Below are 26,419 nucleotides of genomic sequence, written 5' to 3'. Positions count from 1 at the left end.
AAGTTGGTGTACGGGGGGAGGGGGTAGGTGTAGAACACATTCTGCGCAAGTTTGGCCGCTGCGGGGACCTGTCGTGCCGAGTCGCAGCTGCCGTCCAGAGGCGCGCTCTGGGCGTTGCTAGGCGATTACGCTGTGCGGATGACGTCACTTCCTGAATATCTTCCGGGAAGGAACCATGGAGGCCGTGGCGGAGCGGAAGGTGGGATCCGGCTCGGCCCCCGGTACCTCCCGCTCTGCGCTCCCGGTGCCGCTCCGGGCTCCCCTCACCGCATGTCTCCCCACAGAGGCAGCGCGAGGAGCCGGCGGACACGTCCGACCTCTCTGGAGAGGATGATGACGACTACGTGCCGTACGTGCCCGTCAAGCAGCGCAAGCAGCAGATGGTAATGGGGTAACGGGGCTGTTCGGGGAGGGCTCCAAGCGGCCCTTCCGCCGCGAGGCTGCTCACTCCGCCTCGATCCGCGTCCTTGCAGCTGCAGAAGCTGCTGCAGATGCGGCGGAAAGTGGTGTCAGAGGAGGAGCAGCGGGACAGCGGGAGCGAGCAGCGCGGGGACGAGGATGATATCCCGCTGGGGCCCCAGTCCAACATCAGTCTGCTGGACCAGCACCAGCACCTCAAAGAGAAGGCAGAAGGTAAGGCAGGAGCTGGTGGCGGGACTGGGTGGCTTTCAGGGGACAGCAAACCCCCTCATTGTTTCTTGGCTCTTCCCCAGCTCGAAAGGAGTCAGCCAAGGAGAAGCAGCTGAAGGAAGAAGAGAAGATCCTGGAGAGCGTGGCAGAGGGCCGAGGTGAGTGGTAGCTCTGTGTCTCAGATCTGTCTCCAGAGCTCCTAGGGCAGCAGGAGAGCTGTTCCCTTCCTTGGGAATGCTCATACTCAGGGGTGGGACTGGAGGTGACAATGCATCCCCTCAGCTGGCACTGCCTGGCTTAGCAGAGACGTGGCTGTGACAGGGCTCTGGGCACAGCAGCACTTGGTGTTCCTATACTGCTTCTCCTCTTCTGTCTCCAGACATGGTCTCCCAAACTGTTTGCCCAAGTAGCTCTCAGTGAGGTTGATGTGGATGTGGAGAGTTTGGTCTGACTGATGATCTTTGTTCCTGCAGCTCTGATGTCAGTAAAGGAGATGGCCAAGGGCATCACCTATGATGACCCAATCAAAACCAGGTAAGGTTCACAACACAGCTCAGAAGCTGTCCTTCTGAAAACATCACTTTATCATGGCTGAAGAGAACTAAAAGCCACAGAGTCTCGCAGGAACAGTGTGCCTCTGCAGCCTCTTGCCTGAGTGACTGGCTTTTTGTCATTATCTGTAAAATCAAATGCTGTTGAGTCACACTGGATGTTGTTTTGTGTACAGTAAAGTTTGATAAAGGACATTTATGTTAAACTAGAAGCCCTAAGGGTTGTCTTCAGGTCTGGGAGGTCACTAAGCTAGAGAAAGAGTCTAGAGGAGCCTTTGGAGTCAGTGCTGCTTGAGGCAGCATTGTGGTGGTTGATCAAAGATTGGAGTCAATGATCTCAGAGGTATTTTCCAACTTCAGTGATTCTGAGGCAGTGGCAGGGAGATGATTGAAGTGTGTCCAGACATTTTTGTCATGTTCCATCCACCATCCATAGGCTGTTCTCAGCTATTAGCTTAACACTTTTCACTGAGATTTTGAGGAAGGGTTTAATGCATGGAACTGGCTCAGATCTGCTCCTACACTCACTCCATAGAGCCCCTTGGGGTTATCTTTTTTATGTGATGGGATAATGGAGCCTAACAGAGAGTTCCCCTGAATTCCTCCATGGGAGCTGCTGGTTCAGGAGCCCTCATCTCATTCTGCACCATGACCTATTTCTGTTGCTTTCACAGCTGGAGAGCCCCTCGCTACATCCTGGGCATGTCAGAGGCACGGCACGACCGTGTACGCAAGAAGTACCACATCCTGGTGGAGGGGGAGGGCATCCCACCCCCTATCAAGAGCTTCAAGGAGATGAAGTTCCCAGCAGGTAGGCCAGGAGAGGAGCCTGGAAAGGGATCCCACCTTTTTTCTGGCTGTTGGCCTGAGGGGTGTTTGTCACTGGTGGAAGAGCTGCTGCTGGGACCTGGGTGGAAAAAGAGAGGAAATAGTTCAGGTCATGAACATACTTTGTCCCTTGTTCTCTGACAGCTATCCTGAGAGGCCTGAAGAAAAAAGGAATCCAGCAGCCAACACCCATACAGATCCAAGGCATCCCCACAATGTGAGTGCTCTGTCCCCATTCCAGAGTACAGAGCAGTTGCTCCCACAGCCCATTCAGGGGTGTGGACTGAGTGCTCTTCCCTGGTGGTAGATGCACCCTTGTCACCTTGCTCAGCCCTGGAGGTTTGAGCTGTTCCATGATGTTCCTCCTCTCCATCTGCTCCATTTCTCTGGCAGCCTCTCAGGAAGGGATATGATTGGCATTGCATTCACTGGCTCTGGGAAGACCTTAGTGTTCACTCTCCCAGTGATCATGTTCTGCCTGGAGCAGGAGAAGAGGCTGCCATTCTCTAAGCGAGAAGGACCCTATGGACTCATCATCTGTCCCTCGGTGAGTGGCAGGAGGAGGCTGTGATTGACTTGCAGTGGCAATCCTAAATTCTGCCTGCACAGAGGTGTGAGAATGAGCTGGTTTTGTCTCCGTAGCGGGAGCTGGCCCGGCAGACCCATGGCATCCTGGAGTACTACTGTCGTCTGCTGCAGGAGGATGGGCTGCCCCCACTGCGCTGCGCCCTCTGCATTGGGGGCATGTCTGTCAAGGAGCAGATGGAGACCATCAAACAGTAAGATTTTCTGGGGGAGTCCATGCTCTGTTTTCTGATAGGAGGCTAGGGAGTGGCACCCTGACTTCAGGGCAGCGTAGGGGTGAAAGTGGTGTGCCAGGGAGGTGTCCTGAATGGGGCAGGAATGCTGAGGGCCTGACTGCAGCCTCCTCTCACCCCACAGTGGGGTACACATGATGGTGGCAACGCCTGGGCGTCTGATGGACCTGCTGCAGAAGAAGATGGTGAGCCTGGACATCTGCCGGTACCTGGCCTTGGATGAGGCTGACAGGATGATCGATATGGGCTTTGAGGGCGACATCCGTACCATCTTCTCCTACTTCAAGGTACTGAATTGCCATGATAGGAGCATCCTGAAGCTCAATCCTGCATCTGTCAGGTTGGGTGAGTGCTAGAGGCTTCTTCCCTGTGCAGGGCCAGCGGCAAACCCTCCTCTTCAGTGCCACAATGCCCAAGAAGATTCAGAACTTTGCCAAGAGTGCCCTGGTGAAGCCCATCACCATTAACGTTGGGCGAGCGGGTGCTGCCAGCCTGGATGTTGTGCAGGTGAGGTGTTTGGGTGCTCCCTGTGCCTGTGTGGGCCAGAAACATTCTTGAGGACACTTAATTCCTTCTGCCAGGGAGCTGGAGGTCGTGGCCCTCCTTCCCAGTTGGCTAAGGGATACCAAGCAGTGGCAGTTTCTCTGCTGCCTGACCCATGTCTCTGCTTGTTCCTAGGAGGTAGAATATGTGAAAGAGGAGGCCAAGATGGTGTACCTGTTGGAGTGCCTGCAGAAGACCCCTCCACCTGTGAGTATGCTGGGAACAATGTGGTCACGCTGGGGCATGCAGGGAGTTGGCAGGGGGACCCCCTGTGTGGAGCTCATACTCCACATATGAGCAGGTCCTGGGACCAGCAGTGCTGTGTGCTCTGCTCAGCAAGAGGGAATGGGCTTCCCCAGGGGGCTGTGCTGGTGCCAGCCTGCAGACAGGGCTCTGATATGATACCTGTGCTGCCGCAGGTGCTGATCTTCGCAGAGAAGAAGGCAGATGTCGATGCAATCCATGAGTACCTCCTGCTCAAGGGTGTGGAAGCTGTGGCCATCCATGGAGGGAAAGGTCAGTGAGGTCCTAGAGAGGCCTGGACTCCTGGTATGACCCCACTTCTGCCAGGAATGTGTGTGGCCATGGGAGGTGCCAGCCTGAAGCAGTTGTAGATGGTGTGAGGAAGAGCTGTGGGAGTGTCAGGAGTGAGCTCCACATTGTACATAGCATGCATAAACACAGTGCAGGTCCCTATGGAATGTAGAGGCCCCTCTGCACCCTCTCTGGGAGAAAGGCCACCTGAGGAAGCGATGCTTGACTCTGAGGCCATAGCGTTTGCTGCAATAGGTAGGGCTGGGAGCTCTGCCCTTGCTAATCTTCTCTGCTGGGCTTTTGCAGATCAGGAAGAACGGACCAAAGCCATAGAGGCCTTCCGGGATGGGAAGAAGGATGTCCTGGTTGCCACTGACGTCGCTTCCAAGGGCCTGGACTTCCCAGCCATCCAGCATGTCATCAACTACGACATGCCAGAGGAGATTGAGAACTATGGTAGGCACTGGGCCTTGTGGGAGGGGTCTAGAGGCCAGCAATGCTCTGTGCCTGTCTCTGCAGTGTCTTGGGGCAGGGATGGTCTGTTACACTGTGCTACCTGGGGCTGATCCTGTCCTTGTCTCTGCAGTTCACCGCATTGGGCGTACGGGCCGTTCAGGCAACACTGGCATTGCCACCACCTTCATCAACAAGGCCTGTGGTGAGGAACAGCACGGGGCTGGGGGCTGCAAGAGGCAGCTGGGCAGTGGCAAGGGGGTGTTCTGAGCAAGCAGGATGGCTTTGCCTGACCTATGTCTCTGCCCTCAGACGAATCGGTGCTGATGGACCTGAAGGCTCTACTCCTGGAGGCGAAGCAGAAAGTGCCACCTGTGCTCCAGGTGCTGCACTGTGGAGATGAGACAATGCTGGATATTGGAGGTGAGAGACCCCAGGTTGACACAGGGACCTCGTGCTGGGCTGCTGTGAAATCTGGGCTCCAGACGGGACCCTCCAGCTCCCAGTGCCACAGCATTGGGGAGACACTGGTGCAGCCTCTTTGCTCTGGGGTGGGGGCTGCTGTCCTGGCGTGGCACTGTGTTGTCCTGGCCTTGACCTCGTTCCTCCCATTGCAGGTGAGCGAGGCTGTGCCTTCTGTGGTGGCCTGGGCCATCGCATCACAGACTGCCCCAAGCTGGAGGCGATGCAGACCAAGCAAGTCAGCAACATTGGCCGCAAGGACTACCTAGCCCACAGCTCTATGGACTTCTAGCCTGGAGAGTGTGCTGTCCCTGGATGGGCCTGAGTTCCCTTTCAACCCAGGGGCCTGTCTTGCACTTCTGTGGCCCCTTTTCCAGAATTTTGGTCACTGGACTGGGACTGTTGCCAGCTCAGCCTGACAAAGCTCCTGCCCCGGAAGGAAATGTATGGAGCTGTGCTGCAGCAGCCCATTACATCAGCGGTGTGTTGGGCAAGCAGGTAGCAGTGCCTCGGGGCAAGAGAAAGCCCCAGGTGGGATGACTGATCTAGCCAGCTGCCTGCTGCCCCTGCCAGCCCCCTCCAGTGGTGAGGTCAGGGTCTTCTGTTGCTCCTCACAAATCCACCCAGATTCTCTGAGTCCATCTCCCTCACCTGGATTGGTGCATTCTCAGTGGTGGCTGTTCCTATCTCCCCAGACATGCTGGGAGGATGCAGCCAGGGTGAGGTGGAGCATGGTGTGCTCATGTCAGGCGCTCCCCGAGATGCTTCCTGTGCTCTTCCCCCGCGTTCTGCCCCACTGCCCTGCTGTGAGGGGGAGGGCGGGCACATGGACACCTCCTATGGCCCAGCCTCTGTCCCCCATCCCCACACCCCAAAAAGGGGAAGTCTCTCTGAAAAGGAAGTCTGCCCCATGCCTTTCCTTCTACTGCAGTAGTCACATTTTCTCTGCTGCGGGTAGCACGAGTCCCTGATCCTTGTGCTAGCTGCCAGAGTGAACTGGGCCCATGGAGAGACCAGTGAAGGATGGGATCCTCTATGTGCAGCACACCAAATTTGGAAAGGTAAAGGGTGGATTTGGGGTTGGTAGAGGGTTTGCCCTGATTTGTCATGATGCCGGGCCTAGCTCTGGGCCCTCAGCAGCCTGGGAAGGGGCAACTGGAGCCAGACCCATTGGAGCTGCCTTTGGGGGAGCCCTGGGCTCAGCAGCCCCCTAAGTGGGGCTTTCCCTTGTGGCTGAGGGTACTCATCTGTGTGGGCACCCACTCTGGCTCGCCCATGTGTTGGGTCCTTCTTGCTTGATCACCACGTGATTCGCAATGGAAAAATAAACTTGCGTTAATGTGGCGCAGCTCTAGCGTGTGTGTGTGTGTGAGTGGGGCCCTGGGGCAGCATGTGGGACGTGTCCCTGTGCCTTCCATCGGCCTGGCCCTCAGGAGCCAGCACCATCCGGTGATACCCTGATGGCCTGGGCTGATCCTCTGTGCGCTTGGAGGGGCACTAAGTGCTGCAGCCCTCGGGGCAGGGTATGGGTGAGAATACCTGGAGTCGGGCCAGCTCCAGGGAGCTGTTGGGTGTTGGCAAAGTAGGTCCTGCTGGCACACTGGTCATGCCATGACAGGGCGGCCATGTCCTGTGGAGGTCTCAGTGGACTTCAATCACACTCAGACTTCCCAGCCAGACAAGAGCCAAGCCCTGAAGGTGCAGCAAGCAGCCCTGTGTGTGAGGACCTGGTGCCCTGCCATGGAGGCAGGTGGGCTGGGGGCGGTGGGTATTTTGGGTGCTTGGCTGCATCTGGTTCCTGCAGGTGGAGGCTCTGCTGCACTTTTGAGGTACATGGTGGCACGCGCCCCCGCTATCCCATGACAGACTGGGAAGGTGCTGGTGCTGTAGAGGCTCCCCTGGGAGGAAGCGGGCTGCTCAGCAGATGTGAGGCTGCCAGCAGGAGCCTCAGCAGCTCAAAATGGTTTTAATTTGCATCAGGGTCTGTCCTGAGAACAGCTTGAGAGCTCAGCTGCAGGTTGGCAGGTCAGCACTTGCAGAAGGGAACAAAGAGCAGGACCTGGTGCTCAGGGAGTTGGAGTGAGTGTGACTCACCCAGTAAGGCATGCCAAGCCTGCTCGGGACAAGGCCCCCCTCAGCCCAGCTTTGGGCCTGCCCTGCCCCACAGTTCATAGGTCTGTGTTGGCCCCTGCTCTCTGTGCCCTCCAACAGCATCTGGCACTTGTAGGCCGGAACTCCCCTATGCCCCTCGTGCCCTGTGTGGTTCTTCCTGAGCACTGCTGGCCCTGTGTGGAGGGCAGTGCTGCCAGATGCAGTGGCCAGCTCTTCCCTGACCTGTTTTTTTTCCCTGCCTTTTCCCTTTCCATGCATTAGAGGTCCTGGAGGAAGATGCGAGCCCAGCTGTTCGCCGCCAGCCCGTCTGGCGTGGCCCGCATGGAGAAGTTTGATGTGCGGGATGATGGCATGATCCCAGAGAAGATGTCCCTGCAACGGTGTGCCCGCCGGGTGATCCGCCTTTCTGATTGTGTCTCTGTGGGTCCGGCGGGCATAGAGAGCTGCCCTAAAGCCACTGCTGCCTTCTACCTCACCACCACGGAGAAGAACTATGTGCTGGCAGCTGAGCAGCGCGATGAATGGATCACCCAGCTCTGCCAGCTGGCCTTCCAGGTACCAAGGGGTCTGGCAGGGCCAAGAGCCCTACTTGGGTGAGCTGGGAAGCTCTGGAGCAGGCAAGAGATTCCTGTCCCCGCCAAAAAATCCCAGGTCATACTCACATCCCTTTGTTTCAGGGTGCAAAAGAGACAGTGCCAAGTAGTGCCAGGACCCAGCCCGGCTCCACTGTCCCCATGGAGGAGAACTCCCTCTACTCGTCCTGGCAGGACTGTATGTGCAGGGGTGGTGAATAGGGGTGGGGTGGGCTGCAGCTCAGTGCTGCAGTGCTGACCCTGGCTTGTTTGGCTCCTGCAGTGACTGAATTCTTGGTGCTGGTGGTCCAGACAGATGCAGCCACCCGCTGTGGGCTGCACGGGCACTACCTGCTCTCAGCCCTTCCCCAGAGCCTGACGCTGAAGGACCCTCAGTCCCGCCAGCCCCTGCTCACCTGGCCCTACCCCTTCCTTCGCAAGTTTGGCCAGGATCAGGTAAGCCCTCCACTCCCTTCTTTTGGGGCTGTTGCCTGCCCAGGGTGGGTAGCAGCCCCTCACCCTCCCCTCTGACCCTGCAGGCTGTCTTCTCCTTCGAGGCCGGCCGCCGCAGTGACTCTGGCGAGGGCACCTTCACCTTCAGCACCCCACGGGCCCCTGAACTCTGCCGGGCTGTGGCTGCTGCCATCGCCTGCCAGCAGCAGGGCAAGGACACCCCGGACCCCCGACTCTTCTGTGTCTCAGACCCCCAGCTCTTTGCACAGGGTCTTGAGCCCCAGCCCTGGGAGCCTGGGCAGAATGATCCCCAGCCCAGCTCAGCCGTGGGGGGGACACAGCCTACATCCCACCCCCCTGCCAACCACCTCCACTTCACCCCACCAGAGCCAGAGGGCTCATGCCCCATCATCTATGCCTCCATTGCCCGGGGCCAGCAGCCGCTCTTTGTGCCAGGGCAGCCAGGCTCTGGTGAGCCCTGGGCCGTGGGGAAGCTGCTTCCTGAGCATCTGTACGAGAACATCTTCACTGCAGAACCCCATCCAGCCGGGGCCCAGGAAGAGGAGGAAGGGCAGTGGGAGCTGGGGTGCCGACAGGCCCCCGAGGGCCACAGCAGTGAGGGGGGCCCCCTCTATGACAACCAGGCCGCCATAGCACAGAACCCCCGGGCCATGGGCTGGGGGCGTGGAGGGCAGGAGGCGCTGTCAGGGCGCTCCGGGCACAAGCCTCACAGCCTTCGGGCCAGGCTGGTGCGGCTGCTGAGCCGGGAGATCCCCGGAACGCGGGACTGGGCTTGATGTGGCCGGTGCTGGTCGGTCAATAAAGGCGCTTCCCAGACTCGGCTCCGCCGCTGCTGTGGGGAGTGAGGGGGGCGGGCAGGGGCAGCTCGAGCCTCCCCGCTAGGGGGCGCCGCCGTGCCCGCCCCGGCAGGCAGAGGCGCGCACGGTGATTGGCGGACACGCCCGCTGGCTCCGCCCCCTCCCGATCCTTTATAGAGTGGGGCCGGGCCGGGCGGGGGCGGTGCCCGGGTTCGAGTCCTGCATCGGCCCGCACCGCTCCGCTCCCGCCCGCTTCGCCGGGCCCCGCTGGCCGCGGGTGAGTCTGGGGAGCGGGGCCATGGCGGGGGGGCTCCGTCCTCTGCCGGGGGGGATTGGGGCGTGGGGGGTGGAGGGCTGAGGCCTGGCTTAAGGGAAAGGCGGGCGATCAGGTTCGGGCCCATGTGGGGCAGAGCCGACGTCCTCCACCCCGGCTGGGACGGTGGTGTGGGATGGGAAGAGGTCCCGAGGCCCCCCGCGGGTCAGGATGGGGCTTCCCAGCAATGAGAAAGGTTGCCCAGCCTGTGCACGCTGGAGACCCCCGGTGCAGTCGGGCCCCGTCCCGCCGGGGAGGGGTTGGGGGTATCCGCCCGCTCCGGGCCGCCCCGTCCCGGCGCCTCGCTGGAGCTTGCGCGGCTCCCGGGCGCCGGGAATGCCTGACACGCAGCTCTTCCCCCGGCCCTCCCGAGCGGGGAGCGGGCTGGTGTCATCTTACACGCCTTATATAGCCCGCACCGGCCCGGGGAGAGCGGGGGCACGCTGGCCCCCGGCCCTGCAGCCGGCCGTGCGAAGCGTGGGGAGCTCCGCAGCCGGCCCTGTCCGCCCTCAGTAGGAAGGTCCTGGGGCCGTTCGAGGGGGTCTGGCGGCTTCTTCCAGGTAAAAGGTGACAAGAGGCTGGTGCTGGCCCATCTGTCCGGAGCCTTGGCCGGCTGACAGCTGTCAGGCAGGGGAGCGGCGGGATTCCCTCCTGCCGAAGCCCCGGAGATGGGCTCGCTCCCAGGGAGCATCTGTTCGGCCGGCTGCCGGAGCGCCAGCCTGGCTGCTCTGCCAGGCGCCTCGGGTGGCATCACGCAGCTCCTGTGCTGCTGCTGCTGCTAATTCATCCGGCAGAAATGCTTCTGGTTCCTGTCGTTCTGTACCTGCTGTTGCTTCTCTGCGGTCTGAACAGCCTTGGCTCTCAGCAGCAGGAGTTCCTGGGGTGCTGCAAGGGAGAGCACATCCCAGGTTTGGGAGGAGAGCAGAGCCCACAGACACTCCGCTGTGGGTGGCAGCAGGGCTGTGCCTGGCTCCCTGGCACTAGTCAATGTTAGCCTGGGCCCCTCAGCTCTGACGTTACTGGAGAAGATGCTGATGGATTTGGGGTGCGTCTCTAACCACAATGTAGGATGGTCAGGGTGGAGTTACATCTGGAAACGTGACCTGCCTCCTGTCCTACCCTGCCAGGCACCTAGCCCTCTCCTCGCCTGATCTCCCTGCATTGTTTCCACGTACCCTAACAACAGAATCACACCCTCTTCCCTTGCAGAGATGGGTGACATGGAGTCCTACAAGGTGATGCTGAATGGGCCGGCACCCTGGGGCTTCAGGCTGCAGGGAGGGAAGGATTTCAGCATGCCGCTCTCCATCTCCAGGGTAAGAGAAACCAAGGCTGGTGACACTCATCCTTCCTCCTGATTCTGTGGGAGGGAGGCCGCAGTGGCTGAGGCAGAGCCTTACGGGGGATGTAGATGAGCTGGGGCTCTGGGAATGCTGCATCCTGCCCTGCCTGGCTCCATGTAGCCTCCTTGGTCCCTTATCAGCTGCAGCCCAGCACGGGGGTGTTCCGGGTAGAGAGCTGCAAGCTGAAACGTGAAATTCTGCACAGCCTCTGCAGAGGGGGGCAGTGGAGGCCCCTTCCGGAGTGTGCCCACCACAGCGGGAGGGGATCTACTCTCTGAGATGTGGGACTGGCTTCCCGGTCTGCACCCCAGCCCTGGGCTTGGCATCCCAGAACCTGGCCAGTGCTCTTCTGCCCTCCTTTCCACAGCACAGCTCCCAACTCTGTGCCTGAGGTCACTCCTGAAATGGGCATGGAGAGGAGGAAGCTGCACTGCTGCCTGCACAGGGACATGTCCATAAAACTCTCCCGTTTCTCCAGTGAGAGCCATTGTGCCACAGCTGGTTGTGCCCTGAGGCCGCTGGTTTGAGCCTCTCCGTGATGTTCCCAGGTCTGACCCTGGGTGTGTGCAGGTCCCCGTCCCTGGGCGGGTGCTGGCCACAGCTTTGGCCACGCAATTGCCTTATAAGCCTTGGAATGTGACTGCATCGCCTGTGCCGCTGGCGCTAGGGCAACTGGCACGGAGGCTGCTTCTCAAAGGACAGCTTTGCTCGTGGCATCGAGTGCTGCGTGGGGACCTGCCCCTGGCACGAGCCGGGCGCTGCACACCTGTCCCAGAGGGCACAGATCTCCACAGCAACCCAGCATGGAGCACGGGCCCTGAGGGCACTGTGCGAGGCTGGAGTCGCCAGTGCTGCTGCCCTGGGGCTTTCTGATCTCTGCTGAGCACGCAGAGACGGCTTCAGCGAGTTTATTCTCTAAAAAATGTTTCTCTTGGCTGCGAGCCAGTTCTTAACAAAGGGTCTGGTCGGATGGAGGAGCCTCCCAGAGCCTGGGGCAGGGGCCTCGTGAAGCAGTGCTTGGTGAGGCTTGGGCAGTGCTGTCGTCCTAGGCAGGGCAGAAGCAGTGAGGACATTCCTAGGGAATGCAGGCAGCTTTGGGGGCTCTCTGTGAGGCTGGACTGCACAGCAGGGTGGTGTACTCTGATGGGAAGGTGTGAGCCTGTGCTGTTCTGCACTCCAGAGGCATTCCCAGGCCCCGAGCTCCTGCCCAGAGCATGCTGCTGTCCTTGGCCCCTGCTTCCCATGAGCTGGCCCTGCTGCAGTGGGCAGGAAGGAAGCATCCTGCCCCGGCACTGTGGGCTGCAGTGGGGCCCTGCTTTGCAGGTCTGCAGGGGTGGGCAGCACAGGGCAATGCTGGTGTGTCCACTGGCTTAACTTTTAGCTGTGTCCATTGCTGTGGTACTCCTGGGTGAGCAGTGAGGCTGTTTCAGCTCACTGATCACACAAAAGAGGTGCCACCGTGGCCCTCTGACATGCTCTTCCTGCAGCACGGGGCTCTGCTAGGGTGCTGGCACCCTCGCTTAGCAGGCTGTAAACCATGGTCCCTGTGCTGGAGCCAGGATAAGGAATGCAGTCTGAATAGCTGGATGCTATGTGGCACATCCTGACATCTGCCAGCTGGGGAAGAGGAGAGACACTGATGGTAGTGGTGAGAAGGTACTGAGGGATGTGCTGAGGGAGGCTCTGTCCTGGAGGCCCCTGGACAGGGCTGTAGGTGTGCACCTCTCTGGTGTGGTGATGGAGGTGCAGGGAACAAAAGGCTGGGTGGAGAGGGGAGGAAGGAAGCCCTGGTTAGCGGGTCGGGGTGGGAAGTAGGAGGGCTGGCACTGCCATGGCTCCTCGCTGAGCTGGCACCTGTCAAAGGGGTTTCCTGCACGTTGGCATGGAGGGGAACGGGAAGTGCTGACCAGGCTGGGTGAGGCTTCATGACGCAGCCTGACGTGCTCTCCCTTTCCTGGGCAGTCGTGTGAAAACCTCTCCCAGCTCCTGCTCCTGCCTTCAAACCCACGCAGCCGCCCCATGCCTTCCCCAGCCCTCCGGGGCAGCCAGCTGGGGCTTGCAGCAGCATGGCCAGGAGCTGGGGGCATCGCTGCTGCTGAGGGCACCCTCCTGTGCCAGGAGGAATAGGAGGGCAGTGTGGAGATACGGGGTGGGGGTAGTCGGGGTATCCACGTCCTGCTGGGAATAGCAATGGTATGCAGGTGGAACTGTGCCGCATCCAGCCCTTATGTGGTGTTTGGCCTTGCATGGAGGGCTGGTGCTGGCCTAGAGAAGGGATGTATGGCTCTGGGGTGAGCTGGGTTCTGCAAGGAGGGGCCAGAACTCTGTGGCAAGGATTTTTCAGCCCTCTGACAGTGCTGGGAATCTGGCTCGCTCCTTTTATGTTCATGTCGAACAGGACTTGAGGAAATACTTGGTCTGAGTCCAAGCGCCTCAAGTTCTTCCATGCTGGAGGAGCAGGAATGGCTGCAGCCTGCCCACGTCTGTCTGTCTGTCTGTCTGTCTGTCAGTGCCTGGGAGCTGTGTGCGGTGCTCCGGGCCCTGCTCGCCTCTGGCTGTGCATCCCTGGTGGGAGAGGAGGGCAGCCTCCACTTCCCAGCGTTGGTTTGATGCACAGCCGTGCCACGGAGCCTTAGCGGGGACCAGGCGCATCCCTGGCACTGTGGCCGGGAAGGGGAGCTTGTGGCTGTGCTCCCGGCTGTCCCAGCGGGGCGACGTGGGTGGGGGCGGGTGTTTCCCTGCCCCAGGAGGGCTCCTGCTCCTTTGTGGGAATGAGGTAATGTCTGCGCCTGGTGGGAACGGGACGGGAGCACAGGCGGCTGGGGGGAGTGCCCAAGGGGTGCCTCCCCTGTCCTTCCCCCGCCCCAGGCGAGGGGCTGGACATGCCTGTGGTTTGCAGTGAGATGTGGGCTGCCCAACGGGCCCTGACTCACTGTGCTCCCTTCCTGCCCCGGGACCACAGGGATGACTCCAAGGGGTGGCTGGGCTTCTTGTCGAGGCTGAGGCAGCACTGCCTCTATGTTTGGTGTCACGGTGATGAGGCCCTGGGATGCTGGCGGGGTCCCCAGCCATGCCAGAGGGCAGGGGCTGGGCAGTGCTCTGGAGAAGTGCTTTGCCTTCTGCTGCTGCCAAGGGGAAGAGGCTGCTCTGGGCTCATGCAGAGGGAAATGGGGAGTAATGTGGGAGTCCCCACTTTCCCCTGGGTCAGATCTGTGTGGTGTCCTGTGCTGGACTGGGGATTATGGGCCTTGGCAGGCCCCTGCCCTCGCGAGGATATATCCCTCTGCTCCCACGTCACTGCTTGACTGTTCTGGCTCTCCCTAATCCTGTCTGTCCTGCAGCTGACTCTGGGTGGGAAGGCGGCCCAGGCTGGCGTGGGAGTGGGTGACTGGGTGCTGTACATCGACGGGGAGAGCACCAGTGCCATGACACACATCGAGGCCCAGAACAGGATCCGTGCCTGCGGGGACAGGCTCTGCCTCACCTTGAGCAGGTAGGAATTGTGGGTCCCTCAAACATGGGGTTCTGGTATGACTGGAGTGTAATCAGGGCCCTCTCCCCAGTGCCACCTCCTGGCATCACCATATCCCAGTATCACTGCTCCTTACTTAGAGCCTGGAAGTCCATGGCTGTGTCCAAGGGCACTGCTTGCTTGCCTGGATAAGGCTTAACCTGACTGCAAGCCACAGGGCAGTGCCAGCTGGCCATGCTTCCCCTCAGTTGGGTGCTGCATCTCTGGGGTACCAACATGCTGGTGGTGTCTGGGCCAACTCCAGTACCTGCCCATCTGTCTCCTCTCTTGCAGAGCCCAGAACCAGCTGGGGAAGCCACAGAAGGTACGTGTTGCTCCTGGTGCTGCAGTGACAGTTCAGCCTCATCTCAGGGGAATAGAAACTCAGTGTAGTCAAACAATTGGCCTTTGCTCCTGGGGCTTTTAGGGAGCTAGGGTGTGTTTGGAGGTCTAGAAAACCCAGCTGGAGGAGCAGCTCTGACCTTTGGCACCGTGGAGGATCAGAGGGAGTGGGATCTGCACAGTAGGTGCCTGGTCCCAGATTGTGCCCCTACTGGTGCTGGGTGTGGGCAGGGATGCAGAGGGGCCAGCACAGGGGAGGAGGCTGGGCAGGTGCAGCACCATGTTTGCTAGTTCTGGGGAGTGCCCTGGCACAGGGAGGTAGGGCTGGGGCTGGTGACTGGTGGCTCCTGGGCAGAAGCCACCTGCATGTGTTCAGCTTTGTGCCATGGGACAGTTGCAGTCGGCGTGTGTGCATGCACCGCCCTGCCACGCGTAGCAGCGAGTGTCTGGGGCACCTACTAATCTTCAGAGGACCCTCAGGCTCGGTTTGTGACCTGCTTTGCTGGGCCAGGTGCCCAGTGGAGTGAGTGCCAGCCTGGCAGAACCTGGTCTCCAAGGTGCACGTGCTGTCCGGCTTTCCTACCTGGCTGCCTGCTGCGCTGCCTGGCCCAGGGCTGCTCCTTGCATGCTGCTTGACGTGTGAGCCCGTGTCTGTGTGTTTTGTCTCGCTCAGGACTCACTCCCCTGCTCTGAACCCCTGAAATATAACTTCGCTCCCAGCACCGCCCTCAACAAAACAGCTCGGCCCTTCGGGGCCGGCTCACCTCCGAACCCACGGCCCGGGCTGGTGACGAAACCCGTGACGTACGCGCCCCTGGCGCCCGCCTGCACCCCCCAGCACAACGGGTATGTTGCTGTCCATCCTGCTCCCTGAGGATCGGGGGGAGCCTGCTGCCCGGCCCTGCTGCGCCTTGCATGCCAGGCACCCTGGGTGGGAGCGGGTGACAGCGCCCGTGCCGGAGTAACCAGTGGTTGGTGCTGAGGTGGCACAACAGAAGTGTCGCACACAGGGACACACGGCCACGCTCATGCCGGTTCCTTGCTCAAGGATGTGTTAGCCTGTGGGGGACTCCTGCCAGGCTTGACACGGTGGCTGTAGCAGGACACTGGCTGGCTGTGACCTCTGGCTGGTGCCTGCCTGGGGAAGTCCTGCTGTTCCCCTGGCTGCAGGAAGGGGCTGGGCAGAGTGATGGCCTCCAACCCTGCCACACCATTCTCCCCCGGCTCTCCTGCCTATGTCCAGCAGCTGCTGGTCCCTGCTCCTCCTGCCAGAGCTGCCATAGGGCCCAGGAACTGGGCAACGGGGTGGGATGTGGCATTGACTGCCCTGGGCATCCAGGCCTGTTCTGGGGACTGAGGGAGCACCGTCTGGTCTGCAGGCATCTGCCCCTGTGTCCCAGTGTGCTCTCAGCCCTGGGCGAGCTGGATGTGAGACTCAGGGATAGGGGGACTAATGCAGGCCATAGGTGAGCTCTGGAAACTTCTTGGGTGCTGCAGATCTAATTTCACCTTCCTTTTTCTTTCTTTCTCTCCTCCCTTTCTCTTTCCCTCTCCCTACAGGTGCTGAGCCTTGACAAGTCAGTAAGCCTTTTACCTGCTCTCTCTATTCTCCCTGCATGCCTTTTCCCTGACAGTGCCCTGTCCTCCGGGGCAGGGCCAGGCTGGGGATGGACAGCAGGCGCTGCTCTGCCCATGTGGGTGGGTCACTCCTGGCACCAAGCTATCCTCAGTGTAGAGGGGACAGCTTCCTGTCTCTGCCAGCTGCTGGGGCCCTGGAGTGTCCCTGTGTGTGATCGATTCCCTGTTCCCCAAAATGTGGCTGGGCAAGGGCTGATGGGCTATGCTGGGCACAGTGCCCAGGGCCAGGTGACACTGCCATAGACGGCTGTGGTGCAGCTTCCCCTGATGGTGTTTTTTGACCTTGGCTTATTCTTGCTCTGTCCTTTCTCTTTCTGGCCCTTGGGGCCAGTTTCAAATTACCAGGAATGGTGGTGGTCATTCCAGAGTAAGTCCTTCACGGGCCCAGCCTTTGTGAGGGAGGAGTTGGGGAATGGGGAGTAAGACAAGATGTGGCATCTCTGATACTGGTGTGCTGTGATTCTGTGCTGGTGAAGGTGGGGGACAGCACCAGGAGATCTGTCAGATTTGACAGATGACTCTGTCACTCACAGGCAGCCCCCACAGCTGCTGGAGTCCCCCAGCACCCCTGTGTGTGACCCTGTGAAGCTGAGGATGTTAGAGGACATTGACGACTCAAAGCCCCACAGCTGGACCTCCCAGTCCCGTTCTTTCCGCAAACTGTCCCGGCTGGTGGGCACAGACAGCAGTGAGTTCCCATGGGGCCTGGCACTGGCTGACTGCCCAGCTTTGCTGGAGAAACTGGGGCTGGATGAAGGCTTTGGTGCCTTGTGGAATGTTGATTTTGGCCCTGTGGGGCAGTTAAAGCAGGCTAAGCTGCCTGGGCTGTGTGGGCTCGTGGTGGTGCTCCTGGGCTGGGGCCGTGCTCTGCCCCGTGGCCAGGCAGGGCTGTGTGTTGGGACAGGTGGGCAGTGGGAGGAGAGGTCCTTTTCCCTTTCTGCTGTCTCTGGGCCTCAGTTGCCACAGACTGACTCCATCTCCCCCTTTCTCTCCTGATGTGCTCAGTGGAGGATGGTGAGGATGAACTTGTTAAAAAGTCCAGGTAAGGGGAGCGTGTGCTGGAGCAGCAGCAGGAGCCACAAGGTGCCCACCCCAGGCTCAGCCCACACACCTGGTTCTCTCTTACTGCTTGCAGTCACTCAGGGGAAGCTCTTTGCTTTCTTGCTGTTTTTTCTCTCCCTCTCCAAGAGTCGAGCTGTTGGTGGAGCTGCAGAGCTTACTCTGCACTCACCCTACAGTGAGCACTGCCAGAGCTCAGCCACTGCTCTGGCCATCACCTCGGGAGGGTCCTGCCAGGACACCCACTGGCCAGACAAGATGTCCTGTGCTGGTAGGACCTGCTGGGCACTGCTGGCACCAAGCTGGGGAGGCCAAGCTCTGCCATTGCTTCTTGAGGAAAAGGAATGTGGAGAAGACTGGTGCACTGACTACACCTTGCTGGGGGTATTGGGAGGTGCTAGGCAGCAACTGGACAATGTCCCATGAGCCTCGTGTGAGGCTGTAGGATGGCAGGGCAGAGCTGGGTGAGTGTCTCTGCCTTCTCTTAGTTCTGGAGTGCCTTTATGAGGGATGGGCTGTGCCGTGATCAAACACTGAGTGTTGTGCTACCGTTCTTTCCAATATCACAGGGATGCCCATGGGTCCAGCTGGGGCACAGTGGAACAGTGGTGAGTGCCAGGCTCTGGTGAGGGCACCTTTGGCAGCAGTGCCCTGTGCTGAAGCAAGATCTGTGTTTGGTGCTGGCTGAAGCTCCTGCCCTCTGTCACTCACAGGCAGCCCCCACAGCCTCTGGAGCCCCCCAGTACCCCCGGGTGTGATCCTGGGAAGTTGAGGATGTTAGAGGACGCTGAGGACTGGCAGCCCCGCACCGGGACCTCCCAGTCCCGCTCCTTTCGCAAACTGGCCCAGCTGACGGGCACAGATGGCAGTGAGTTCCCACAGGGTCTGGTGCTGGCTGGGGATGTGGGACTGTTTTGGGGTAACCAGAAGCTGGGAGAGGCAGTGAGGTGATGTAATACCCAGGAGTTTGGGTTTTGGCCCCAAGTAAATCCCTGAGGGCAGCTGAGCCAGCAAGATCTGCCCAGGGCTGTGCATGGGCTCATGGTGGTGCCACTGGTCTGGGGTTGTGCTCTGCCCTGTGGCTGGCCAGAGCTGTGAGATGGGGCAAGGGAATGGTGGGTGGAGAGGTTGGTTTTCCTCCTTTCCCTTCCTGCTTTTCCTGGATCTTAGTTGCTGCAGACTGACTCCATCTCCCCCTTTCTCTCCTGCTGCACTCAGTGGAGGATGGTGAGGATGAGATTGTTAAAAAGCCAAGGTAAGGGGAGCATGTGCCAGGGCAGCAGCAGGAGCCACAGAAGCCCTAGGCTCAGCCCACAAGGCTTGTTCTCTCTCACTGCTTGCAGTCACTCAGGGGAAACTCTTTGCCCTGTTGCTGTTTTTTCTCTCCTCTCCTTATTGTCCACCCTCTGTCCTGTCCTTTCCTTCTTCCTAGAGCCAAGCTGTTGGCAGAGCCACAGGCTCTGCCCTGTGCTCACCCCACAACAGGCACTGCCAGTGCTCAGCTGCTGCTCTGACCTTCACCTCAGAAGGGTCCTGCCCAGACACCCACCAGCCAGGCACGCTGTCCCCAGATGAGGTGTCCTCATGCTGGGTGTGCAGGCAGGACCCTCTTGGCACTGCTGGCAGCAAACTCGGCCAAAATGCAGCACAATGTGCTGGACAGAGTGGGCAGGGGTGGCTGGTGGCACTGACAGCACCTTGCTGGGAGTGTTGGGAGTTGCAGGGTAGGGAACGAGAACAAACCTGGGGCACAGTATCATGTGGGGCCATGGAATGGCTGCAAGGCTGATCAGGAGTGAATGCTGTCAGCATTTCCACACAGCTCGTGTATCTCTGGGGCTGTGGATGTGTATGGGGAGGGATGGGCTGGTCAAACACTAACTGCTGTGCCAACCATTCTTTCTGATACCGCAGGGATGCCCGTGGGTCCAACTGGGGCACGGGGCAACATCGGTGAGTTCCAGGGTCTGGAAGAGGTATTGGCATGTGCCAGGCATCTTTGGGGGTGCTTCCCTGTTCCAGAGCAGGGTCTATTCTTGGTGCTGAGCTCCTGCCCTTTGTCACTCACAGGCAGCCCCCACAGCTGCTGGAGCCCCCCAGTGACACTGTGTGTGACCCTGTGAAGCTGCGGATGTTAGAGGACATTGATGACTCAAAGCCCCACACCTGGACCTCCCAGTCCCGTTCCTTCCGCAAACTGGCCCGGCTGGTGGGCGCAAACAGCAGTGAGTTCCCATGGGTCCTGGCTCTGGCTGACTGTCCAGGTGTGCCCAGCTTTGCTGGGGCAACTGGATAAAGGCCAGAGCGTGTTGTTAGAGCAGAGCATTGGTTTTGACCTCATTTGGACCCTTTGTGGCAGCTGAACTAGTGGGAGCTGCCCAGGGCTGTGTGCTTGTGGTAGTGCTGCTGGGCTGGAGCCATGCTCTGCCCTGTGGCTGGGCAGGGCTGTGTGTTGAGGCAGGGGAACAGTGGGAGGAGAGAGCATTTTTCCTTCCTTTCCCTTCCCTTTCCTTCCTGCTTTGCCTGGGCCTCAGTATGCCACAGACTGACTCTATCTCCCCCTTTCTCTCCTGGTGTCCTTAGTGGATGATGGTGAGGAAGAGCCCGTTCAAAAGCCCAGGTAAGGGGCAGGAGCCACATGGTGCCCATGCCAGGCTCAGCCCCCACAGGCACTTCACCCTCGCTGCTTGCAGTCACTCTGGGTGTGCTCTTTGCACTGCTGGGGCTTCTTTCCTCCCTCTCTGTCCCCTCTCCCAGACTTAAGGTGTTTTCAGAGCTGCACAATGGGCACTGCCAGCACTCAGCCACTGCTCTGACCATCACCTCAGGAGGGTCCTGCCCCAAGCACCCATCTGGGTAGGGGTGGCTGGTGACAATCACAACACCTTCCTGGAGATGTTGGGAGGTGCTGGGCAGCAACTGGTCTTGGTGCTTTGCTGTGGAGCAGCTGCAAGGCTGCTGGTCAGTATTTCCACATGGCTTACGTCGTCTCCATGGGGCTGTGGGTGCATATGGCAGGGATGGTCAAAGAGTGACTGTTGTGCTGCTGTTTTTACCAATGTCACAGGGATTCCCATGGGTCCAGCTGGGGTACAGTGGAGCAGCGGTGAGTGCCAGGATCTGGCAGAGGTGTTGCCATGTGCCAGGTCACCTTTGGAAGCACTGCCTTGTGCTGCAGTGTTGGACAGGGTCTATGCTTTGTGCTGGCTGAGCTCCTGCCCTCTGTCACTCACAGGCAGCCTCTGGAGCCCCCCAGTACCCCCGGGTGTGATCCTGGGAAGTTGAGGATGTTAGAGGACGCTGAGGACTGGCAGCCCCGCACCGGGACCTCCCAGTCCCGCTCCTTCCGCAAACTGGCCCAGCTGACGGGCACAGATGGCAGTGAGTTCCCACAGGGTCTGGTGCTGGCTGGGGATGTGGGACTGTTTTGGGGTAACCAGAAGCTGGGAGAGGCAGTGGGGTGATGTGGTATCAGGAGTTTGGATTTTGGCCCCAGGTCTTCCCTTGAGGGCAGCTGAGACAGCTGGAGCTGCCCAGGGCTGTGTGTGGCTCATGGTGCTGCTCTTCTGGGGCCACGCTCTGCCCCGTGGCCAAGCAGGGCTGTGAGATGGGGCAAGGGGATGGTGGGTGCAGAGGTTGGTTTTCCTCCTTTCCCTTCCTGCTTTTCCTGAGTATCAGTCACTGCAGACTGACTCCATCTCCCCCTTTCTCTCCTGCTGCACTCAGTGGAGGATGGTGAGGATGAGATTGTTAAAAAGCCAAGGTAAGGGGAGCATGTGCTGAGGCTGCAAGTCCCAGGTGTCTGGGCACTGCTGGCTCTGAGCTGGGGATGCTGAGCTTCACCTTAGCCTTTTGGGCATACAAGGAGTGTAGGAGACTGATGGCACTGGGAAAACCTAGCTATGGGATGTTGGGAGGTGCTGGGTAGTGCCTGCACCTGGGGCACATTGTTTGGTGAGCCTGGTGTGGCAGAGCTGGGTGAGTGCTGCTGGTTCGTTTCCCCTCAGCAGCACTGTTTCTCATGACTCCGGGCAAACTCTTGGCCCTGTTGTGAATTCTTCTGTCCCTCTTTGCCCTCGCCCTCTCCCAGGGCTGAGCTGGTGGTGGAGGGCAGAACCCACTCTGTGCTCACCCCACAATAGGCACTATCAGTGCTCCGCCACTGCTTTGACCTTCATCTTGAGAGGTTCCTACCTGGACACCCATTGGCCAGTTTGTCCCCAAATGGGTGTGCAGGCAAGACCCACTGGGCACTGCTGGCACCAAGCTGGGGAAGCCAATATGCAGCACAATGTGCTGGACACAGTGTGTAGGGGTGGCTGGTGACACAACACTTTTCTGGGCATTTTTGGAGTCACAGGGCAGGCACTGTCTCTGGGGCACGATATCTTGTGGGGTCATGGAATGGCTGCAAGGCTGGTTAGGAGTGAATGCTGTCAGCATTTCCATGAGGTTCTTGTATCTCTGAGATAGTGGGTGCATACAGGAAGCATGGGCTGAGCCATGGATCAGCCACTGACTGCTGTGCCACCATTTTTTCTGATGCCACAGGGATGCCCATGGGTCCAGCTGGGGCACGGTGGAGCAGCGGTGAGTGCCAGGGTCTGGCAGCGGTGTTGGCATATGCCAGGGCACCTTTTGGAGTACTTCCCTGTTCCAGAGCAGGGTCTGTGCTTTGTGCTGGCTGAGCTCCTGCCCTCTGTCACTCACAGACAGCCCCCGCAGCTTCTGGAGCCCCCCAGCACCCCCGGGTGCAACCCTGGGAAGCTGCGACTGATAGAGGACGCTGAGGACTGGCAGCCCCGCACTGGGACCTCCCAGTCCCGCACCTTCCGCAAACTGGCCCAGCTGACGGGCACAGACAGCAGCAGTGAGTCCCCACAGGGCCTGGCACTGACTAGGGATGCTGGACTTTCCCCGGTCCAGGGTCCAGCAGAGTGTGGAGTAGCAGTGGAGTGTTGATTTTGGCCCTTTGTGGTTCCTGCGGGGTGGATGAGTCAGTGGGAGCTGCCTGGGGCTATGAGTGGTCTCGTGGTGGTAACACTGGTCTGGGATCTTAGTCTGCCCTGTGGCTGGGCAGGGCTTTGTTTTGGGACAGGGGTTGGTGGGAGGAGAGGTTGGTTTTCCTCTTTTCCCTTTCCCCTCTTCTTGTGCCTGGGCCTCGGTCTGTGAGGACTGACTGTTCCCTCCTTTCTCTCCTGCTGCGCTCAGTGGAGGATCATGATGATGTGTTTGTTAGGAAGCCCAGGTAAGGGGAGTGTGTGGCTGCAGGAGCTGGGGGGCTGCATGTCCTGGGCAGAACCCCTTGGGCATTGCTGCTCCTCAGCTGGGAATGCTGAGCTGCGCCATGGTGTCCAGAAACATTGGGTTGGGAGTGGCTGATGGCACTGGGCAAATCTCACTGGGTTGTTGTGATGTTTGGGCAACATCTGGACCTTGGGCACAGGGTTCTGGGCATTGACATGGGGCTGTGGGGCAGCTGAGCTTGTGGAAGTCACCACCTTGTCAGGGTTGTTCCTTGTTCTGTATAGCCAGGCAGAGGGGTGGACAGCACCCCATTTTCTGCCTTTACCTCTCTGTGACACCTCCTGCCCTGGTGCTATGGCCCTTGGGTACCAGCTCTGCCTAGTTTGCTCTGGCACAAATGGAAGTTGAGTTTGTTGCCATCTCCTTTTTGAATTTGTCTTGGAGAGGCACAGAGGCACTGGCTCTCCCTCTTTCCCTGTCCCAGCTCTTTCGGTGGGCTGTGTCTCTCTAGCCCTGGCTTGCCCTGCCTGTTCCAGTGCTGCAGAGCTGGACCCTGGGGCTCCCTGCATCAGGTCATGTCCAGGTCCCCCTGCACCCCAATGAGACTGGGGGTTATCATCACATATTAGTAGGCAGCCAAAGTCTGTGTGGTCCCTGGGGTCCCTGGTCAGTCTGGAGAAACCCAGAACTCTCCCTCCTGCCTTTCCCCAGACCACCACAGTGGGTACCAGAGACCCTGGGGGTGCTGCGCCTTGGCCCTTGACTCAGTACCTCATCACTAAACCAGCTACTGCTGGGCATGGGGGCTTGGCCAGCTCCCTCTTGCTTGTTGGGGTGGGGAGTCCTGCCTGCACCCCCTGGGCAGTGGGGGTGAGTGGGACAGGCTGGATGAACTGCTTGTTCTGTAGCCAGGTCTCCGTGCCGGACCCATCCCCAGGAACAACGATGAAGACTGAGCCAGGACTGGGTGAGCAAAACACCTCTGGGCTTTTTGGGGAGGGGCTGCCAAGGGATGAGGAGCACTATCCTTAAGGCTTGTATGTGTGTGCAGCCCCCAGGACCCCCAGTGCCACCCCCAGCCCCACCAGCCGCCCACCCTGGGCTGTGGACCCCTCGTTTGCCGAGCGCTACGCCCCGGACAAGACGAGCACGGTGGTGAGCAAGCACAGCCAGCCGGCCACGCCCACCCCCATGCAGAACCGCAGCTCCATCGTGCAGGCAGCCCAGCAAGCCCCCGAGGGGCCTGGCCGCACCCCCCTGTGCTACAAGTGCAACAAGGTCATCAGGTGAGCCCTGGCCACCACCACTGCCACGCCAGCGTCCTGGGCCCCTGCGTGGCTGACGTGGCTCTGTCCTGCCACAGGGGACGGTACCTCGTGGCGCTGGGACATTATTACCACCCCGAGGAGTTCACCTGCTGCCAGTGCAGGAAGATGCTGGATGAGGGCGGCTTCTTTGAGGAGAAAGGCTCCATCTTCTGCCCCAAGTGCTACGACACGCGCTACGCACCCAGCTGCGCCAAGTGCAAGAAGAAGATCACTGGGGTGAGTGTCCCCCAGCCTGTCCTCCATCTCCTGTCCTTGCCCTCTGCTGTGAGTGCCTGGCTCTGTCCCTTCCCACATTGGTCCCATCTCAGGGGATTCCTTGCCCTTTCCTGCCTTTGGTGGTCCTGTTCCTGGCTGACAGTGGCTCCCCTCCAGGAGGTGATGCACGCACTGAAGATGACCTGGCACGTGCAGTGCTTCACCTGCAATGCCTGCAAAACTCCCATCCGCAACCGAGCCTTCTACATGGAGGAGGGACAGCCCTACTGTGAGAGAGGTAGGACCCAGGGACCCCATGTGTCACCTCCTGTGGCCCTGGGGCGCCATTAGGACTCAGCAGCTGTGCACAGGGTTGGGGGCATGAGCTGCCCTGCTCTGTGGGGCTCCCCCTGGGCTGTGGGGAGCATGGGGACCCCAGTCCCAGAGCCCTGAGCCCTCCATCCTGGTTCTCCCTATCTGCAGGGTAGTGCCATGCTCCTGTGTTGCCATGGCAATAAGGGAGGATGTACATCAAAGCGAGTGCTGCATCCTGGGAGATGAGGTTCTCCTCCTCCCCCTGGAGCCCTGTGGTGGCCGGGCCACCCTGCACCTCTCCCAAGTGTCCAGGGCGTTATCTCACCTGGATGGGGACTGGCAGAGTTGTCCCCAGGCTGTTTCTGTGGGATTGTGGCTGAGCTGCAGCCCTGCTCCCCTGGGATGTGCAGCTGTAGTGCATGGACGTGCTGACCTGGCCTCTGCCTTTCCTGTCAGACTATGAGAAGATGTTTGGCACCAAGTGCCGCGGCTGTGACTTCAAGATCGATGCTGGGGACCGGTTCCTGGAGGCGCTGGGGTTCAGCTGGCACGACACTTGCTTTGTCTGTGCGGTGAGCAGTGTTCCTCCCTCCTCAAGTGTTGCAGGCCCTGACAGTCCTGCTCTGGGTGGGGTACACCAGCAGCACAGGGGACCTGCTGCTACAAGCTTTTTCCCACTTGCCTCTGTTCTAGGGGCTTGGGACTCTGCTCTGAGCCTTCTGGTCCCTGACAGTGCCCTAGGGCCATGTGGAGTGGTCCCAGTGTGACACCGGTGCTGGGCTGTGGGGGATCCAGAGGCTGGATCCAACCTGACCACCTGCACTCTCCTCCCCAGATCTGCCAGACCAACCTGGAAGGGAAGACATTCTATTCCAAGAAGGACAAGCCGCTGTGCAAGAGCCACGCTTTCTCCCACGTGTGAAGGGTGGGAATTCAGCTGTGCCCACACATGCCCCTGGCCCTGCATGCTCCTCTCCCCTTGCCCTGCTCGCCCCAGGGAGCCAGGCTGGGCCCTTGGCCCTTTCTCTTGCTCCTGCCTCTTTCCCGGCAGCTCCTGGCTCAACTCCAGACAGATACAGTGATGGGTGCAGAGCCCCTTATAGCTGGGTGGCTTCTTAAATGCTTCTCAGCTGGCCCTAGGAGCCCTGGGAAGGGGATGCTGCATGGATCTCCTGCCCCTGAGCCATGCAGCATGGTGAGAACAACCATGCTGAGGCTGGAATTGGAGGGGGTTTGCCACAGCCGGGCTGCTCCCTTGCTGCCTGGCAGCTCAGTGCTGGGGCAGGGATACTCCTTACACATCCCTGAGTGGGTGAGGACCAGCTCCTGTCTCACTCTTCCCCCACCTTCCCTGCTGTGTGCTTGGGGCTGGAGACCTGGTCCTGCTCCCCTGCTGGGCCCATGACAATCCACCAGCCACCCGTCAAACTGCTGCGGTGGCTTCCTGCCCCAGTTGCATTCCAGGCGTGCCTGTGCCTCATGCCCCCCACCCTGCTGCTCCCCTGGGGCTGGCAGCACCCCCAGCCCAGCATGGCCCAGCTGTGGGCTGGCAGCGTGTGCTGATGGCCAGCCCAGCTAGACAGCTGCTCCTGCAAGGCTTGGGCACAGCTTCCTACCAAAGAGCTCTCTGCCACTGCCATCCCGGGGCCATCGATGCCTCCCCCTAACCCACACCCTCCGGTCGGGCTGCAATGATGTAGCCACGGTGCTTTTAGTGCCTTTAATAAACACGTCTCTGCAAGTGCCGGCTGTCTCCAGGGCAGTGGTTTTGCCGGGTGAGGTGCGGCCAGCTGGGAAGGTCATGCTCTGCCCTCATCCCGCTCCCTCTGGGGCCTGACTCAGCTCCTTCCAGCTTTCCAGGGAAAATCTTCGCCTCAGATTTCTCCTCCTCTGCCCGTGTCAGCCCAGGCTTGACCCCTTGTGTCGACTGGGTCATCCCTCTTGTAGCAGGCAGCACCACTAATGGAGGCAGTAATTAATCTGGGGGCAAAATGCAGCAAGGAGAGATGGGGAAGGGGGACCTTAGTGGGGATCCCTGCATGCCTGGCAGTGTCCTCTGCTCCCTGTGCCCTGGCCCTGAGTCCTGTAGAGGAGACGAGGAGTCCTGGGGCACACGTGGGCCATGTGCACCAGCTCTGGGCGTTCTCTGGTGTGGAGCAGCCAAGCGTTCGCTCACGCGATGCAGCTGCCGTCCCCAAGGACGGGTGTGAGGCCACGCCGGCTGGAACGGGCTCGAGGGCAGTGGGTGTGGGGAAGCTGGTGTTCTCCTCCCTCTCCACTCTGACAGCTGGAACGGTCATTAATAATTGCAGCTCTTACCATGATGAGCAATTGTAAGGAAAATTGTCTTGCTC

The 26,419-nt window shown here is 59.9% G+C and overlaps 3 protein-coding genes across 5 annotated transcripts; all 3 read left to right on the top strand.

Annotated features, from left to right (window-relative positions):
- Positions 1 to 41: 41 nt before the first annotated feature.
- DDX41 (DEAD-box helicase 41) lies at positions 42 to 6,167 on the top strand. The gene is made up of 17 exons (XM_014876039.2): positions 42 to 199; positions 285 to 383; positions 474 to 633; positions 714 to 788; positions 1,104 to 1,164; positions 1,856 to 1,992; positions 2,154 to 2,226; positions 2,403 to 2,556; positions 2,652 to 2,788; positions 2,952 to 3,114; positions 3,203 to 3,334; positions 3,506 to 3,577; positions 3,790 to 3,886; positions 4,211 to 4,360; positions 4,491 to 4,562; positions 4,670 to 4,780; positions 4,975 to 6,167. The coding sequence occupies exons 1-17, from the start codon at positions 176 to 178 to the stop codon at positions 5,109 to 5,111; spliced, it is 1,854 nt and encodes a 617-aa protein (XP_014731525.1). The 5' UTR covers positions 42 to 175; the 3' UTR covers positions 5,112 to 6,167.
- DOK3 (docking protein 3) lies at positions 5,824 to 8,943 on the top strand. Of its 2 annotated transcripts, XM_014875898.2 has the most exons (5): positions 5,824 to 5,880; positions 7,193 to 7,486; positions 7,609 to 7,702; positions 7,787 to 7,959; positions 8,043 to 8,915. In XM_014875898.2, exons 1-5 carry the CDS (start codon positions 5,824 to 5,826, stop codon positions 8,751 to 8,753), a joined length of 1,329 nt encoding a protein of 442 aa, XP_014731384.2. In that variant the 3' UTR covers positions 8,754 to 8,915. The 2 variants fall into 2 exon arrangements, with proteins under 2 accessions (XP_014731384.2, XP_088030056.1); XM_088173930.1 differs by lacking the exon at positions 5,824 to 5,880 and having other exon boundaries at positions 6,307 to 7,486; positions 8,043 to 8,943.
- A 33-nt stretch (positions 8,944 to 8,976) lies between these two features.
- PDLIM7 (PDZ and LIM domain 7) lies at positions 8,977 to 25,810 on the top strand. Of its 2 annotated transcripts, XM_088173932.1 has the most exons (25): positions 8,977 to 9,051; positions 10,297 to 10,403; positions 13,772 to 13,923; positions 14,236 to 14,266; positions 15,844 to 15,860; positions 16,455 to 16,609; positions 16,927 to 16,963; positions 17,550 to 17,588; positions 17,694 to 17,848; positions 18,199 to 18,235; positions 18,895 to 18,933; positions 19,051 to 19,205; positions 19,564 to 19,599; positions 20,041 to 20,086; positions 20,216 to 20,361; positions 20,707 to 20,743; positions 21,532 to 21,570; positions 21,693 to 21,847; positions 22,192 to 22,228; positions 23,136 to 23,194; positions 23,279 to 23,513; positions 23,591 to 23,771; positions 23,928 to 24,048; positions 24,522 to 24,637; positions 24,901 to 25,810. In XM_088173932.1, exons 2-25 carry the CDS (start codon positions 10,299 to 10,301, stop codon positions 24,985 to 24,987), a joined length of 2,217 nt encoding a protein of 738 aa, XP_088030058.1. In that variant the 5' UTR covers positions 8,977 to 9,051; positions 10,297 to 10,298; the 3' UTR covers positions 24,988 to 25,810. The 2 variants fall into 2 exon arrangements, with proteins under 2 accessions (XP_088030058.1, XP_088030057.1); XM_088173931.1 differs by lacking the exons at positions 8,977 to 9,051; positions 15,844 to 15,860; positions 17,550 to 17,588; positions 19,564 to 19,599; positions 20,041 to 20,086 and adding an exon at positions 14,957 to 15,129 and having other exon boundaries at positions 10,279 to 10,403; positions 19,051 to 19,089; positions 20,237 to 20,361.
- Positions 25,811 to 26,419: the final 609 nt, after the last annotated feature.

Source organism: Sturnus vulgaris, chromosome 15 (genome assembly GCF_052056855.1).
Source record: "Sturnus vulgaris isolate bStuVul1 chromosome 15, bStuVul1.hap1, whole genome shotgun sequence".
NCBI lineage: Eukaryota > Metazoa > Chordata > Aves > Passeriformes > Sturnidae > Sturnus > Sturnus vulgaris.
Note: the sequence above shows the minus strand (reverse complement) of the source record. Positions and strands in the feature narration are given on the sequence as shown.

Excerpts from the sequence above, each read along its gene's own strand:
- DDX41 (XM_014876039.2), top strand. The coding sequence starts at position 176 with ATGGAGGCCGTGGCGGAGCGGAAG. Across the intron at positions 634-713 it reads CCTCAAAGAGAAGGCAGAAG|CTCGAAAGGAGTCAGCCAAG; the intron begins GTAAGGCAGGAG and ends GCTCTTCCCCAG. Across the intron at positions 789-1,103 it reads GAGCGTGGCAGAGGGCCGAG|CTCTGATGTCAGTAAAGGAG; the intron begins GTGAGTGGTAGC and ends TTGTTCCTGCAG.
- DOK3 (XM_014875898.2), top strand. The coding sequence starts at position 5,824 with ATGGAGAGACCAGTGAAGGATGGGATCCTCTATGTGCAGCACACCAAA. Across the intron at positions 5,881-7,192 it reads AGCACACCAAATTTGGAAAG|AGGTCCTGGAGGAAGATGCG; the intron begins GTAAAGGGTGGA and ends TCCATGCATTAG. Across the intron at positions 7,487-7,608 it reads TCTGCCAGCTGGCCTTCCAG|GGTGCAAAAGAGACAGTGCC; the intron begins GTACCAAGGGGT and ends CCTTTGTTTCAG.
- PDLIM7 (XM_088173932.1), top strand. The coding sequence starts at position 10,299 with ATGGGTGACATGGAGTCCTACAAGGTGATGCTGAATGGGCCGGCACCC. Across the intron at positions 19,600-20,040 it reads AGAGCCCGTTCAAAAGCCCA|GTCACAGGGATTCCCATGGG; the intron begins GGTAAGGGGCAG and ends GTTTTTACCAAT. Across the intron at positions 24,049-24,521 it reads ACAGCCCTACTGTGAGAGAG|ACTATGAGAAGATGTTTGGC; the intron begins GTAGGACCCAGG and ends CTTTCCTGTCAG.